The 18551-nt window shown below is 20.9% G+C and overlaps 1 protein-coding gene across 1 annotated transcript in view; it reads left to right on the top strand.

Annotated features, from left to right (window-relative positions):
* LOC117178218 (ADP-ribosylation factor-related protein 1) overlaps nt 1-18380 on the top strand; it is a 20946-nt gene extending 2566 nt beyond the window's left edge. The window contains exons 3-5 of the mRNA XM_033369525.1: nt 5142-5223; nt 11270-11441; nt 18081-18380. Coding sequence (XP_033225416.1) covers nt 5142-5223; nt 11270-11441; nt 18081-18180 — 354 coding nt within the window. The 3' untranslated portion in view covers nt 18181-18380. The remainder of the gene's footprint in view (nt 1-5141; nt 5224-11269; nt 11442-18080) is intronic.
* The last annotated feature ends 171 nt before the right edge of the window (nt 18381-18551 follow it).

The following is an 18551-nucleotide window of genomic DNA, read 5'->3' as shown; positions in this document are numbered from 1 at the left end:
TTTATTATATATTTTTTAAATTTATTTTTTAATATATATTATTATATTTGTATTAAATTTAATAAATTTTCAACCAAATAGTTCAATTTTCATCTAAAAGAGAGAGAAGGAAATTTTTTAAAGATTTAAAAATAATTTAAAACTTCAACAGATTTCAAAATATTTAAAACAAAATGTAGATTTTTGAAGACTTCGAACAATAAATTTAGAATCCTTTTCAGGATATTGAAATAATTAAACAAAATTAAAAAAAAAAGTTCTAGAAGATTTTAAGACGACTTTTTTTACTTTGCAGGAATTTCAAAATGTTACAGGAAAATTTCGAATCGTTTTTAAAAAAATTTAGAATGTTTCGAAGTTTTGAAAAGATTTTAGAAAAAATTATTCAAACGTAGGTTTTGGAAAGTTTTAAATGATTTTTTTATTTAAAAAAATTAATTCTTAAAGCGAATTAAAAAAGATTTCAAATCATTTCGAAAAGATCTTGAAAATGTTAACAAAAAAACGGGAAGATTTTAAGGAAATTTTATTAATTTTGAAAGACCGTTCAAAGTTTTGATAAAATCTGGTGTAAGTTTAATATATATATATATATGGATTTTTGAAAGTTTTGAAGAAATTTATATTAATTTCAATTAAATATTATAATATATATTATATTATTATATATTTTTTTAATTTATTTTATATTTATTTGTTATTATATATTATTATATTTATATTAAATTTAATCAATTTTCATCTAAAAGAGAGAGAAGGGAAATTTTAAAAGATTCAAAAATAATTTAAAACTTCAACAGATTTCAAAATATTTAAAACAAAATGTAGATTTTTGAAGACTTCGAACAATAAATTTAGAATCTTTTTCAAGATTTTAAAATAATTAAACAAAATTAAAAAAAAAAGTTCTGGAAGATTTTAAGGCTATTTTTTTTACTTTGCAGGAATTTCAAAACATTTCAGGAAAAATTCAAATAGTTTTTTAAAAAATTTAGAATGTTTCGAAGTTTTGAAAATAATTGAAAAGATTTTTTTTTAATTATTCAAACGTAGATTTTGGCAAGTTTTAAATGATTTTTTTATTTAAAAAATTAATTTTTAAAGAGAATTAAAAAAGATTTCAAATCATTTCGAAAAGACCCTGAAAATGTGAACAAAAAAACCGGAAGATTTTATTAATTTTGAAAGACCTTCGAAGTTTTAATAAAATCTGGTGTAAGTTTAAAGAATATATAGTATTTTTGATAGTTTTGAAGAGATTTAAAATATTTTAATACTTTAAATATTTCTAAAAATTGATCAACCCAAGTGATGAATCTTTACCCAAAACGATGAATTTTCTGCAAAACAGTTACATTTTCAATAAGACGATATGAAATTGTCAAAAAAATTTAATTTTTGATGAAAATAATAATTTTTTTTCAAAAAACATTTAATTTTTGATGAAAATATTAATTTTTTTTTCAAAAAACATTTATTTAAAAAAATAACTGAACTTTTAGTTTAAAAAATTAATTTTCAACAAAAAAAACTGAATTTGTCAAAAAATAATTTAATCTTCTACCAAAGAGATAAATCTTCAACCTAAAATATGAACTTTTAATAAAGGAATTCAGATTTTAAACACAAAAGAATTAATTCTCAACTAAAAATGTAATGGTTAACATTTTAGTCAAAAAATATTATAAATTAAAACAAAAACAGTTGAGTCAAGAAAGAAAACAATTTCCAAGAAATTGTTGAATTTTAAAGCCAAAAAGACTACCAAAAAAGATGATTTTTTAACAAAATAAATTTTTAACCAGATAGTTCAATTTTCATCTAAAAGAGAGAGAAGGGAATTTAAACGTTTCAAAAAGATTTCAGATTTCACCCAAATAAGAAAAAAATCTGGAAGATTTTAAGGCAATTTTTTTTTTAATTTGCAGGAATTTAAAAACATTTCAGGAAAAATTCGAACCGTTTCGAACAAAAATTTAGATTGTTTCGAAGTTTTGAAAAGATTTTAAAATAATTTAAAATTTGAAAAGGTTTTTAAAAAATTTAATCAAACGTCAGTTAAATTTTCAATACGAAAATGTAAAATTGTTAAAAAAATTTAATTTTAAATCAATATATATATTTTTTTTCAAAAAATATGTATTAAAAAAACTGAATTTTCAGTTTAAAAAATTAATTTAAAAAAAACTGAATTTCCAAAATATAGTTAAATCTGCTACCAAAGAAGTGAATTTTTAACCAAGAAAGAAAGAAATTTTAACTAAATTTTTGAATTTGCAAGGTAAAAAGACGACTTTTTTACAGAAAACTTGAACATTTAACACAAAACTATTAATTTTGAGCAAAAAAGTTAATATTTAATGAAGAAAATTAATTTTAAACCAGAAATTTAAATTTTTAATCAATTAGTTTAATTTTTAACTAAAAATTATGAATTTTTAACAAAAAATGTAATAGTTGATATTTAGATTAAAAGATATTTTAAGTTCATTATAAAACAGTTTAATTCAAAGACGAATTTTCAGGCAAAAATGGAAGTTAAATTTTTAGTTAAAAAAAATTTGGCTTAAAACTGAGAAATATGTTTTTTTTATGAATTTCCTACCGAAATATATGAATTTTCAAACTTATAAAGACGATATTTCAAGAAAAAATTTGAATTTTTAATCAAAAAGATACATTTTCTACTAAATTGATGAATTTTCAAACAAAAAAATAAACTTTTCGCATAATATTTCATCGTACAAATAATTTGTTTAATTTTTAATGAAATAATATAATTCTTCATAAGGATGGAAATTTCAACCAAAAACTTGCATTTTTAATTTTAAAATATTAAAATTTTACCAAGAGGGATACATTTTCAAACCAAAAAGACGAGAATAATATTTTTGATTTTTGACAATATTTTTGAATTTCCTAATAAAAAATTAATTTTTCATACAAAATGAGAAATTTTCAACGAAGAAGTATGAATTTTTTAATAACAAAATTAATTTTCTATAAAAAAAGATTATCTTTCTATCAAAATAGTTGAATTTTAAACCTGAAAAAATTAATTTTTAACAAAAACAGTTCATTTTCTTACCAAGAAAGATCAATTTTTAACATTATGGTCGATTTTTTTGCCAAAACAGTTTATTTTAAACCAAGAAAGATGAATTTTCTGGTAAAAAAAAATATATTTAATCCATAAGTACCAGCTTTTAACAACGCAGTTGGATTTCCGACAAAAAAACACTTTTTACAAAACAGTTGTATTTTAATCCCAAAAAAACGAATTTTTAACAAAAAAGTTCATTTTTATACCAAAAGAGCTTATTTTCAATGAAGGAATATGAATTTCTTAATAAAAAGATGAATTTTCTATGAAAAAGATGACTTTTTAACAAAATAGTTGCATTTTAAACCCGAAAAATTAAATTTTCAACGGTATGGTCGATCTTTTGGCCTAAAAAGTTGATTTTGGACTAAGAAAGATAAATTTCCTAATAAAAAAAAAATAATTTTTCACACAAAATACTTGAACTTTAAACCCGAAAAAATTAATTTTTAATAAAAACAGTCCATTTTCTTACCAAGAAAGATCAATTTTGAACATTATGGTCAATTTTTTTGCCAAAACAGTTTATTTTAAACGAAGAAAGATGGATTTCCTAGTACAAAAATTTTTCAATCCATAAGGACCAGCTTTTAACAACGCAGTTGGATTTCCGACAAAAAAATAGTTTTTTACAAAACAGTTGTATTTTAATCCCAAAAAAATGAATTTTTAAACAAAAAAGTTCATTTTTGTACCAAAAGAGCTCATTTTCAATGAAGGAATATGAATTTCTTAATAAAAAAATGAATTTTCTATAAAAAGATTACTTGTTATTAAAATTGTTGAATTTTAAAGCCGAAAAAATAATTTTTCAACAAAAACAGTCCATTTTCTCATCAAGAAAGAGTTTTCAAGAATATGGTCGATTTTTTGCCAAAAAAGTTTATTTTCAACAGAGAAAGATGAATTTCCTGTTGGAAAAAAATAAGTTTTTAATCGAGAAGGACAAATTTTCAATAAAAGAGTTAAATTTTTTATTAAAAAAATAACTTTTGAGCAGAAACTGATTTAAAAAAAACACGAATATAAACTGATACGGTTCAAACATTGAAAATCTTGTTCGAACTAAAATGATTTTTGTTTTAAAATACTAATCTTTGTTGTAAAACATTAACGTAACCTAAAATTGTTTTAAAAAATACGAAACTTAAAAATCTAATGATTTTTGTTTACAAATTTCGACTTTAAAACAAAATCGAAAAACGTAAGTAATTATTGAAAATGTTTTAGTCTTTAATATCTAGTAATTTTGATTTAAATTTTTTAACAAAAAAGTTTATTTTAAATTAAGAAAGATGAATTGCCTAATAAAAAAATTAATTTAGCATCAAAAGTACAAATTATCAACAAAAAGGTTAAATTTTCTTTTTAAAAAATTGTTGAATTTTCAAACTAAAAAGTTAATTTTGAACCAAAACAGATTAATCTCTTAATAAAATATAAATTGTTAATTCTAAAGGACGAATTTTAAACAAAACAGATAAATTTTCGAAAAAAGAGATAACTTTTTGAAAACAGTTGAATCTTCAACAAAATAATTAAATTTTCAAACAAATTGTAGAATTTTCAACCAAAAGGAATTAATTATTTTTTTAATATTTATATATCATATATTTATATTTTAGAATTATATTTTAATCTTATATTTATTATTTAGATTTTATATGATTAATTATTTTTGCTATAAATACTATTTTCGGGCCAAGAAAACTAAAAAAAAAAACCTCAAAATTTTAGAAAGTTTAATGTCTCTACGAAACATTATGATTTTATAATAAAATCTTGTTTAAAAAAATTCTAATTTCTAGCGAAAAGCACTTACATAAAACGTGTATAACATTTCAATTTGTAGATTTAATTTTTAAAATTTCAAGAATTTAAAATATGAAACAATTTCATGCAATACAAATTTAATTAGGTTTTCAGAAAAAATTATTTGAGATTTCCGAGATATATTATTACACCAAATTTTTTTTAGATAGAATTAAATTAATTCAGAAAATAAATAATTTTTGTTTATCACTATTTTATGTTATAGTATTATGCAGAGTCGCATGCAGTAATATATATAGTGGATTCGTCAGACAGGGACAGGATTCCAGATTCCAAAGAAACCTTTGGTACGACTAAATACTGAACTTAATTTAATTTAATTAATTATAATTAATAATTAATTTAATTTCAATTTGCTAAAAAACTTGGGGCCAACCATAAATTATTTAATACAGTTTTGCCGAAAAATGAGCAATTATAAACACGAAAAGAAATTAAAACGTATTTGAAACCAAAAAAATATTAATTTTTAATAAAAAGTGAAATTGTTAAATTTTGAAATTGAAAAAAATAATGAAAAACCTACAAAAACAATCCAAATAGTTGAATCCCCAACCAAAACAGATTAATTTAGCAACCAAAAAGTTTCATTTGCAAACAAAAAAATGAAACTTCTACCAAAAGAGGTAAATTTTCATATCAAAAAGATGAATTTTCTACAAATAATTAATTTTTTTAACCATGACAGATTAACTTCAATTTTATTTTAAAAAGAATTTTCTACAAAACAGTTGAATTTTCAATCAAAAATTTAAGAAATTGTGGAATTTTAAATTCTAAAGATATATTTTTAATCAAAAAGATTAATTTTCCACCAAAAAAGAGGAATTTTCAACTTCAAAGTTGAATTTGCAAGCCAAAAAGACAAAATTTCAGAATACAGTGAAATTTTCTACAAAAAAGTTCGTTTCCAACAAAAAAGAATGAATTTTCAATCAAATAAGATTAATTTTTAACAAAAAATGGAACAGTTAAACTTGTAGTTAAAAAAAATAAATTTCCATGAAAAAAAACGATTTTTCAACAAAAAAAGTAACATTTTTAACGGACAAGACAAGCCTTCAAAGAAAAGCAAAAAACGTTTCTGAAAGTAGTTTAAATTTCAACCAAGTAGTTAAATTTTAAAATTAAAAAGCTGAATTTTTGAAAAAAAAATTTAATAGTTATTGTCAGTATAGGAAAACGCAAAAAGTTTACATTTTTACTAAAAGAGATGAATTTTCAACTAAAAAGACGAATTTTAACAAAAGCGTTCAATTGTCTACCAAGAAAAGGAAATAATTTCAACCAATTTTTTTCATTTTTGAACCCAAAAAGAGGAATTTTCTACAAAACAGTTGATTTTTGAACCCGAAAAAAATGAATTTTCAACAAAAAAGATAATTTTTTAACCAAGTAAGCTTAATTTTCAACAAAATGGTTGAATGTTCAAACAAACAAGTTAATTTTCAACCAAGAAAGGTGAATTTCCTAATCAAAAGAGTTCATTTTTAATCCACCGGGACCAATTTTCGATAAAATAGTTGAATTTTAAGCCCGAAAAATGAAATTTCAATAAAGAAGTTAATTTTCAACCAAGAAAGAGAACTTTTCTAATAAAAAAGATGAAATTTCAATCCATAAGGACCAGATTTCAACAACAAAGTTTAATTTTGCAACCAAAAAACATGCCTTTTGAACAAAACAGTTGAATTCTAAACACGAAAAATTTCATTTTTAGCAAGAAAGTCAATTTTTGAACGAAAAAAAGCTCATTGTCAACGAAGAAATATGAATTTCTGAATAAAAGAATGAATTTTCTATAAGAAAATAATTGTTTTTTATCAAAATAATTGAATTTTACACCCGAAAAAATAAATTTTCAACCAAAAAAAGAAAAACAGTTCATTTTCTAACCGAGAAAGATCAATTTTCAAGAATATGGTCAAATTTTTAACCAAAAAAGTTTATTTTAAGCCAAGAAAGATAAATTTTCTCAAACAAAAAAGATTAATTTTCCATCCAAAACGACAAATTTCCAACAAAAAAGTTAAACTAAGAAAAAAAGATTACTTTTCATCAAAATAGTTGTATTTTAAATTCCAAAAAAGGAATTTTCAAAAAAAAATGTCAATTTTTTAACCAAAAGAGCTCATTTTCAACGATAGAATATGAATATCTAAATAAAAAAATTAATTTTCAATAAAAGAGGACAAATTTTCAACAAAACAGTTGAATTTTCTATAATAAAAAGATTACTTTCTATAAAATAGTTGAATTTCAAACCCGAAAAAATGAATTTTCAGCAAAACAGTCCATTTTTTATCCAAAAAAGATCAATTTTAAACAATATGGTAGAATTTGTTCACAAAAAGTTTATTTTAAACCAAGGATAATGAATGTCCTAATAAAAAAATTAATTTTTTGCAAAATATTACTTATTATTAAAATATTAAAATTTCTAACCCGAAAAAATGAATTTTCAACGAAAATGTTCATTTTTTATCCAAGAAAGATCAATTTTCAACAAAAATGTCGGATTTTTAAACAAAGAAGTTCATTTTTCAACCAAGAAAGATGAATTTCTTAAAAAAATACGAATTATTAATCCAAAATGACGAATTTACAACAAAACAATTGAATTTTCTATAAGAAAAAGATTACTTTTTAAAAAATAATAGAAATTTTAAACCCAAAAAAATTAATTTTCAAAAGACAGTCCATTTTCTCACCAAGAAAGATCAATTTTCAAAAATATGTTAGAATTTGTTCACAAAAAGTTTATTTTAAACCAAGGATAATGAATTTTCTAATAAAAAAATTTAATTTTTTGTAACAAATTAATTATTCTGAAAATATTTAAATTTTCAACTCTAAAAAATGAATTTTCAACGTAAATGTCCATTTTTTATCCAAGAAAGATCAATTCTTAACAAAAATGTCGGATTTTAAAACAAAAAAGTTCATTTTTCAAACAAGAAAGATGAATTTGCTAATAAAATATGAATTTTTAATCCAAAAGGACGAATTTTCAAAAAAACAATTGAATTTTCTATGATAAAAAGATTACTTTTTATAAAATAATAGAAATTTCAAACCCGAAAAAATTAATTTTCAAAAGACAGTCCATTTTCTAACCAAGAAAGATCAATTTTCAAACGTAAGGTAGAATTTTTTAACAAAAAGTTTATTTTAAACCAAGGAAGATGAATTTCCTCATAAAAAAATCCAATTTTCTGTAAAAAAGTAATTATTATCAAAAGAGTTAAATTTTAAACCAAAAAAAATGATTTTTCAAAGAAGAAGGCCATATTTTTAACCAAAGAAACTCATTTTCAACGAAAGAATATGAATTTCTTAATAAAAAATGAATTTTGAATAAAAGAGGACAAATTTTCAACAAAACAGTTGAATTTTATATAATAAAAATATTACTTTTTATAAAATACTTGAATTTCAAACCCGAAAAAATGAATTTCCAGCAAAACAGTCCATTTTTTATCCAAAAAGATCAATTTTAAACAATATGATAGAATTTGTTCACAAAAAGTTTATTTTAAACTAAGGAAGATGGATTTCCTCCTAAAAAAATTTAATTTTTGTAAAAAAGTAATTATTAACAAAATAGTTCAATTTTAAAACCAAATAAATGAATTTTCAACGAAAAAATCTATTTTTTATCCAAGAAACATCAATTTTCAACAATATAGTACAATTTTTTAACAAAAAGTTTATTTTAAAACAACGATAATGAATTTCCTGATAAAAAAATTTAATTTACCTGTAAAAAATTAATTATTATCAAAATAGTTAAATTTTCGACCCAAAAAAAAAATGAATTTTCAACGAATATGTCCATTTTTTATCCAAGAAAGATCAATTTTTAAACAAAAAAGTTCATTTTTCAACCAAGAAAGATGAATTTCCTAATAAAATATGAATTTTTAATTCAAAAGGACGAATTTTCAAAATAACAATTGAATTTTCTATGATAAAAAAATTACTTTTGATAAAATAATAGAAATTTCAAACCCGAGAAAATTAATTTGTAAAAAAAGTAATCATTATCAAAATAGTTCAATTTTAAAACCAAAAAAATGAATTTTCAACGAAAAAAAATATTTTTTATCCAAGAAAGATCAATTTTCAACAATATGGTAGAATTTTTTAACAAAAACTTTATTTTAATCCAGTGATAATGGATTTCCCAATGAAAAATTTAATTTTCTGTAAAAAAATTACTTATTATGAAAATAGTTAAATTTTAAACCCGCAAAAATGAATTTTCAAAAAAGAAGTACATTTTTTTAAACAAAGAAGCTCATTTTCAACGAAAGAATATGAATTTCTTAATAAAAAATGAATTTTCAATCAAAGATGACAAATTTTTAACAAAACAGTTGAATTTTATAGAATAAAAATATTGCTTTTTATAAAATAGTTGAATTTCTAACCCGAAAAAATTAATTTTAAGCAAAACAGTCAATTTTCTCAACAAAAAAATCCATTTTTAACAATATAGTAGAATTTAAAAATATATATTTTAAACCAAAGAACATGAATTTCCTTAAGAAAAATTAAATTTTCTGTAAAAAATTAATTATTATCAAAATAGTTAAATTTTAAACCCGAAAAAATGAATTTTCAAAAAAGAAATCCATTTTTTTAACCAAAGAAGCTCATTTTCAACGAAAGAATATGAATTTCTTACTAAAAAATGAATTTTCAATAAAAGATGACAAATTTTTAACAAAACAGTGGAATTTTCTATAATGAAAAGATTACTTTTGATAAAATAGTTTAATTTCAAACCCGAAAAAAAACTTTTAAAAAATGAATTTCTTAATAAAAAAGTGAATTTTCAATAAAAGATGATAAATTTTCAACAAAATAGTTGAATTTTTTATAATAAAAAGATTACTTTTTATAAAATAGTTGAATTTAATACCCGAAAAAAATTAATTTTAAGCAAAAAATTCAATTTTCTAACCAAAAAAGAACCATTTTTAAAATAATTTTATTAACAAATTTCAAACATATGCATTTTATTTATACTATTATAAATAATTTATTAATCAATTACTTCAAATTTAATAAAAGATTTTCTTTAATAATTCTTTTAATAATTCAATATAGTGGAATTTAAAAAAATATATATATATTTTAAACCTAAGAAGTTGAATTTCCTCATAAAAAATTTAATTTTCTGTAAAAATGTAATTATTATCAAAATAGTTAAATTTTAAAACCAAAAAAATGAATTTTCAATGAAAAAATCTTTTTTTTATCCAAGGAAGATCAATTTTCAACAATATGGTAGAATTTGTTAACAAAATGTTTATTTTAAACCAAGGATAATGAATTTCCTCATAAAAAAAAATTAATTTTCTGTAAAAAATTACTTATTATCATAATAGTTCAATTTTAAACCCGAAAAAATGAACTTAAAAAAATTAATTTCTTAATAAAAAAAATGAATTTTTAATAAAAGATGACATATTTTCAACAAAATAGTTGAAATTTTTATAATAAAAAGATTACATTTTATAAAATAGTAGTAATTTTAAACCCGAAAAAATGAAATAAAAAAAGTTCCTTTTTTAACCAAAGAAGCTGATTTTGAACGAAGGAATATGAATTTCTTAATAAAAAATGAATTTTCAATAATAAAAAGTTTACTTTTTATGAAATATTTTAATTTTATACCCGAAAAAATTAATTTGAACTAAAACAGTCAATTTTCTAAACAAAAAAGATCCATTTTTAACAATATGGTAGAATTTTGTAACAAAAAATATTTTAAACCAAAGTAAATGAGTTTCTTAATAAAAAAATTAAATTTTCTGTAAAGAATTACATATTGTCAAAATAGTTCAATTTTAAACCCGCAAAATGAATTTTCAAAGAAAAAGTCCATTTTTTATCCAAGAAAAATCAATTTTCAACAAAAATGTCGGATTTTCAAACAAAAAAGTTCATTTTTCAACCGAAAAAGATGTGTTTCCTAATTAAATATGAATTTTTAATCCAAAAGGACGAATTTTTAACAATTCAGATAAATTTTTGACAAAAAGATAATTTAAAAAAAAACAGTTGAATTTTCAACAAAATAATTAAATTTTTTCAGAGGTGAAAGAATGTTAACTTTGTATTATTCTATAATTCTGGATACATGGATTTCTACTTTTTTTTTTAAATATTTATATTATATCTTTACATTTTATCTTTTATATTTTACATTTATATTTTGTATTAGATTTTTTTAAATATTTTTTTTTTATATTTAAATTTTGTAGATTTTTTAGTATATTATAACTATTTAAAATACTAAATCTTTAATATTAATAATTTCAGATAGAGTTATATCATCTGAACAGTTGTCAGGGGTCCCTCTCTTAGTTTTAGCAAATAAACAAGATGTGCCCGATTGCATGGGCGTCCGAGAAGTGAAACCCATTTTCAACAGAAACGCGCATCTCATTGGTCGAAGGGATTGCATGGTAATGCCTCTATCTGCTCTTAATGGGTACGTAAAAAAATTTTAATCCAATTAGAATTCAAATTGAAATTGTTAAAAAAGTTTTTGAGAATTATTGCCAAAAATTTTACCAATTTAAACCCTTTTCCTTGATTTAAATCCTTAATTTAAATCATTTTTCACTTTTCTTTTCAATAATACTTTTTTATTTATTAAACAGATTAATTTGCAACCAAAAAGATGCATTCGTTACCCGAAACGATGAATTCCTAAAAAATATATATTTGCAACGAATCAGTTGAATTTATAACAAAATAGTTTATCTTTCAGTTAAAGAATTTATTTTTATAAAAGAAAAAACGAATTTTTAAGTAAAATTATGAATCTTTAACCAAAAAGATGAATTTTCAATGAAAAATGTAATATTTGATATTTCAACCAAAAAATATTCTTATTTAAAATTAAAAAAATAAAATGGATTTAACCAATAAGAACGAATTTCCAACAAAATTCTTGAATCATGGCCTAAAAAAGACTAATTTTCAGCCCAACAGTTGCATTCATTGCTAAAAACGATTAATTTAAAAAAAAAATACATAAATTTTTAACGAAATAGTTGAATTTTCAATCAGAAAGGTTAATTTTTCACTAGACAAGACGAATTTTCAACCAAATATATCATTGTTTTAACCAAATAGTCGAATTTTCAGCCAAAAAGTATAATTTTCTACGAAAATGAAATTTTTTTGAGAAATTGCAGTTTACTTTATTTATTTTTAATTTATATTTTTTTTCGTTTCTACCTATTTTTAACGGAATAATTGAATTTTTAAACTAAAAACGATCAATTTTTAACGAGAAATTAAGAGGTATTAATTACATTTAACAGAATTAACTTCCAATATGAATTTTAAACTTAAAAGTTAATTTTCAACCTAAAAGATCTGTTTTTACCCAAAAATAGATTAGCAGAATTTTCAATTAAAAAAATTAATTTCTAACAAAAAATTTAATAAAATAGTTAAATTTTCAATCAAAAAGATAAATCTTCAACTAAAAACAGGAATTTTGAGCAAAGTAGTTCAAATTTCAACCAACGATTTGAATTTTTAACTAAAAAAGATGAATTCTCGACGCAGATGTCATAGTTGTTGTCAGACAAAAAAATTAATTTTAAGTAAAAAATCGTTTAATTCTACCAGAAGAGAAGAATTGTCAATAAAATAGCTGAATTTTGAAACAAGAAAGATTTTACAGTCAAGGTTGAATAAAATTTCATCGAAATTGTTGAATTTTCGAGAAAAAATGTTAATTTTTCAACCAAGAAAGATCAGTTTTCAACCAAATAGTTCAATTTTGAACTTAATAGTTTAGTTTTTAAACAAATTGTTAAATTTTTAAGTAAAAACAACGAATCTTTTAGAAGATAGTTTTTCTTTTTTTTTCTTATTTTCAGGATGAAATTTCAACTTTTTTTAACAGAAAATTTGTCTTTTTGGGTTGAAAATTCAACAATTTTGTTGACATTTTTTTTGTTCTTGCCTAAGAAATATTTATTTATGTATTTCTAGACCTGCAATTATTTCATAATTAAACCTGGAAAACCTGAAAAAGTTATGGAATTTTGAAACCAGACTGAAACTGTTTTGTAAAAAATTTGCCTTTTTGGCTTGAAGATTTAAACTTTTGTCTTGAAAATTCAATTATTTGAATGCAAATTAACTTTTTCGTTGCAGAATTTTTAATTTTTACTTGAAAATTCAACTTTTTGATTTCAAAATTAAACTATTAGTTTGAAAATTAACTTTTCTATTGAAAATTCAAATTTTCGGTTTGAAAAAAAAGAAAATTGAACTATTTTGTAGAAAAATTGACTCTGAAAATTAACTGTTTTTAAACATTTATATTTTCGGGTTCAAAGTCAAGTTGTTTTGTAGAAAATTCCTCTGTTTGGCTTAAAAATTCAACTGATTGCTTTAAAAATTCAACTATTTAGTTAAAAATGAACTTTTTTCTTCGATATTTTCATCTTAAAAGTAAGATTTTTGAAAATAATAATAATTTTCTACCAAGACGATTAATTCTCTACTAAAAAGACGAATTTTCACAACAACAAATAATACATGAAATTAAAAAAAAAACAGAATTTAATTGACTGGATATTTTGGAAAAGTAAACCTGCTATTATTTCAAAGAAGACCTGGAAAATCTAAAAAAAATCATGGAATTTTGAAACCAGACTGAAAACTGTTTTTTACAATATTCAACTTTTTGTTTTAAAAATTCTAATATGATTGAAAATTACCTTTTTTGTTGAAAATTCATATTTTCAAGTTCAAAATTAAACTGTTTTGTAAAAAATTCGCCTTTTCTACTTGGATATTCAAACTTTTTTTTAAATTCCACTTTTTGGGTTGAAAATGCAACTATTTGATTGGAAATTAACTTTTTTGTTGAAAATTTTTTATTTTTCCTTGAAAATTCAACTTTTTGATTTCAAAATTAAACTATTTGTTTGAAAATTAACTTTCCTATTGAAAATTCAAATTTTCGGATTGAAAAAAAAAGAAAATTGAAATATTTTGTAGGAAGTTTGACTTTTTGATTTGAAAAGAACTTTTTCCTTGAATTTTCATCATGAAAATAAAAAATTTGAAATTAAAATTAATTTTCAACCAAGACGATTAATTTTTACTAAAAAGACGAATTTTTAACAACAAAAAATACAGAAAGTTTTAATGGAATAGAATTTAATTGACTGGATATTTTGAAACAGTAGACCTGGAATTATTTTAAAAGTAGACTAGAAAACTCTAAAAAAAAGTCATGGAATTTTGAAATACCAGGATGAAACTGTTTTGTAGAAAATTCGTCTTTTCGGGATTAAAATCCAACTATTTGATTGAAAATTAATTTTTTTTGTTGAAAATTCATATATTCAGGTTCAAAATTAAACTGTATTGTAAAAAAATCGCCTTTTTGGATTGAAAATTCAAACTTTTGTCTTGAAAATTCAACTTTTTGGTTTGAAAATTCAATTATTTGGTTGAAAAATAACTATTTTTTTTGGAAATTCAAATTTTCGGGTTGAAAAAAAATGTTTTGTGGAAAATTTGACTTTTTGGTTTGAAAATTATTCTATGGTTAAATTTTTTTAATTCATATTGTTTTTAATTCACATCTGTTTTGTAGAAAAGTCGTCTTTTTCTCTTGAAAAATTCAGTTTTTGGTTTGAAAATGAAAAAATGAAAATTAAACTGTGTTGTGGAAAATTTGACTTTGGTTTGAAAATTATACTAAGATTAAAATTTTTGTTGTTGAAAATTCATATTTACCAGTTAAAAATTAAATTATTTTATAGAAATTTCTTATTTTTTAGTTTACAAATTAAAGTATTTAATTAAAAATTAACTTTTTTCGGATATTCCATTGTTTTTTAGAAAATTCGTATTATTGAATTGAAAATTCCCCTTTTTAAGTTGAAAATTCAACTATTTGATTGAAAATTAACTTTTTTGTTTAAAATTCAATTTTTTTACTTAAAAATTCGACTTTTTGGTTTGAAAATTCCCATATATGATTGAAAATGAAAATGTTTTGTAGAAATTTTGACTTTGGTTCGAAACTTATACTATGATTGAAAATTAACTTTTTTTGAAAATTCATATTTTCTGGTTGAAAATTAAACTGTTTTGTAGAAAATTCTCTTTTTTGTTTAAAAATTAAAGTAATAAATTGAAAATCAACTATTTTTGAAAAATTTATATTTTTGGTTTGAAAATTCAACTATTTTATTGAGCATGGAAAAATTTAAATTGAAATTTTTTTGGAAAATTTGAATTTTTTGTTTGAAAATTAAACAGTGATTGATTTTTCTTAAAATCATATTTTCTGGTTCAAAATTAAACTGTTTTGTAGAAAATTATTTGTTTTTTGTTTACAAATTAAAGTATTTGATTAAAAATAAAATTTTTTCTTGGGTATTCCATTATTTTTTAGAAAATTCGTGTTTTTTAATTGAAAATTCGCCTTTTTAAGTTAAAAATTCAACTTTTTGTTTGAAAAATAAATTTTTTGTTTAAAATTTATATTTTCTGGTTGAACATTAAATTGTTTTGTAGAAAATTCTTTTTTTTTGTTTAAAAATTAAAGTAATAGATTTAAAATTAGACTGTTTTGTAGAAAATTCTCTTTTTTTATGCTTTAAAAATTAAAGTATGTCATTGAAAATTAACTTTTTTCTTGGATATTCCATTGTTTTTTAGAAAATTCGTGGTTTCGAATTGAAAATTCGCCTTTTTGAGTTTAAAATTTAACTATTTGATTGAAAATTAAATTTTTGTTTAAAATTTATATTTTCTGATTGAAAATTAAACTGTTTTGTTGAAAATTCTCTTGTTTTTTTTTTGGTTTACAAATTAAAGTATTTGATAAAAAATTAACTTTTTTCTTGGATATTCCATTGTTTTTTAGAAAATTCGTGTTTTTGAATTAAAAATTCGTCTTTTTAAGTTTAAAATTAAACTATTTGATTGAAAATTAACATTTCTTATTTAAAATTTATCTTTTCTGGTTGAAAATTAAACTGTTTTGTAGAAAGTTCTCTTTTTTGTTTAAAAATTATACTAATAAATTGAAAATTAACTATTTTTGAAAAATTTATGTTTTCGGTTTGAATATTAGACTGTTTTGTAGAAAAATCCTCTTTTTGGCTCCGACATTGAAATTTTTTGTTTGAAAATTCAACTATTTTATTAAAAATGAAATAATGAAAATTAAACTGTTTTGTAGAAAGTTCTCTTTTTTTTGGTTTACAAATGAAAGTATTTGATAAAAAATTAAGTTTTTTCTTGGATATTCCATTGTTTTCAGAAAATTCGTGTTTTTGAATTGAAAATTCGCCTTTTTAAGTTGAAAATTCAACTATTTGATTCAAAATTAACATTTCTTGTTTAAAATTCATATTTTCTGGTTGAAAATTAAATTGTTTTGTAGAAAATTCTCTTTTTTTGTTTAAAAATTAAAGTAATAGATTGAAAATTAGACTGTTTTGTAGAAAATTCTCTTTTTTATGGTTTACAAATTAAAGTATTTAATTGAAAATTAACTTTTTTCTTTGATATTCCATTGTTTTTTAGAAAATCCGTGTTTTTGAATTGAAAAATCGTCTTTTAAAGTTGAAAATTCAACTATTTGATTGAAGATCAAACTTTTTGTTTAAAATTTATATTTTCTGGTTAAAAATTAAACTGTTTTGTGAAAAATTCTTTTTTTTGAAAATGAAAAAATGAAAATTGAACTGTTTTGTTGAAAATTCTTTTTTTTTGTTTTGTTCAAAAATTAAAGTAATTGATTGAAATTAACTTTTTTTAACATTTATATTTTCGGTTTGAAAACTGTTTTGTGAAAAATCCATCTTCAGGTTTAAAAATTCAAATATTTTATTAAAAATTAACTTTTTTCTTGAATATTCCATTGTTTTTTAGAAAATTCGTGTTTTTGAATTGAAAATTCGCCTTTTTAAGTTGAAAATTCAACTATTTGATTGAAACTTAACATTTCTTGTATAAAATTCATCTTTTCTGATTGAAAATTAAATTGTTTTGTAGAAAAGTCGCCTTTTTTCTTGAAAAATTCAAATTTTTGGTTAGAAAATGAAACTGTTTTGTGGAAAATTTGACTTTGGTTTGAAAATTATACTAAGATTAAAATTTTTGTTGTTCTTGAAAATTCACATTTACCGGTTAAAAATGAAAATTGTTTTATAGACATTTCTTCTTTTTTTGTTTACAAATTAGAGTATTTGATTAAAAATTAACTTTATCTTGGATATTCCATTGTTTTTTAGGAAATTCGTGTTTTTGAATTGAAAATTCGCCTTTTTAAGATGAAAATTCAACTATTTGATTGAAAAATAAATTTTTTGTTTAAAATTCATATTTTCCGGTTGAAAATTAAACTGTTTTGCAGAAAATTATACATTGAAATTTTTGTTTGAAAATTCAACTATTTTATTAAAAATGAAAAAAATGAAAATTAAACTGTTTTGTGGAAAATTTGACTCTTTGGTTGGAAAATTATACAATGATTGATTTTTTTTTAAATTCATATTTTCTGGTAAAAAATTAAACTGTTTTGTAGAAAATTCATTTTTTTGTTTACAAATTAAAGTATTTGATTAAAAATTAACTTTTTTCATATTTTCGGGTTTGAAAAATAACTTTTTTGATGAAAATTTACAGGATGAAGAAAGAAAAAAAATTAAACTGTTTTGTAGAAAAGTTAACTTTTTGGTTTTTGAAAATTATACCATGATTGAAAATTAACTTCTTTTGAAAAATTCTATTTTCGGGTGGAAATTTTTCTTTTTTCTATCCCGAAAATAAAAAACTTGAATATAATATTCATTTTCTACCAAGACGATTAATTTTCTACTAAAAAGACGAATTTTAAAAAGAAAAAAATACATGAACTTTCAACCAAATCGAATTTAATTGGAAATTCTATTTATTGGAAATCTATGTAAAAGTAAACCTGCAATTTAAAAAAAAAAAACCTCTAAAGCCTGAAAAACTCGTGAAATTTTGAAACCCTGCATCTGTAGCAATCCTGTTCTCCAAAACTTTGGTCAATTTTGATAAGAATTTGATCGAATTCTCATTTTTTTTTTCTTTATTATTTAAATAGCGAAGGAGTAGAGGAAGGAATTCACTGGTTGGTCGATTGCGTTAAAAGAAACAGCGATGTTCGACCCCCTCGGAATCAAGACGACAATAGCTTATCTTAAGTCTGGACTCGAAATATTCTTTTTTTTTTCTAAGTACTTACAGTATTAAGTATTTAAAAAATAATTCCACATTGCTTTGCAATGATTCTGTTAAAAAATGTCCCCATAAAACTAATATTTTATAGCTCGATTGAATTATTATCTTGTTTAAATAATGCGCGATTGTAGTTGTTTTAGTATTAAATATTTTTCTAGCCAAATACTGGAAAAGGAAGACCTGTTTAATCAGCTGTAATCGTCGATAGCAAAGTACCAACCCTGATAAGAGATAAGAAAAAAAAACACCTTAGTTGTGGCAGCGTTCTGGCCACGTTTAGTGATCGAATCAATCTCGGCATTGTACTGCCGCTCATGATATTTGAGAATTTTTA

This window comes from Belonocnema kinseyi, chromosome 8, assembly GCF_010883055.1.
Source record: "Belonocnema kinseyi isolate 2016_QV_RU_SX_M_011 chromosome 8, B_treatae_v1, whole genome shotgun sequence".
In the NCBI taxonomy this organism is placed as follows: domain Eukaryota; kingdom Metazoa; phylum Arthropoda; class Insecta; order Hymenoptera; family Cynipidae; genus Belonocnema; species Belonocnema kinseyi.
The sequence above is the reverse complement of the archived record's forward strand: the minus strand, read 5'-3'. Positions and strand labels throughout refer to the sequence as shown.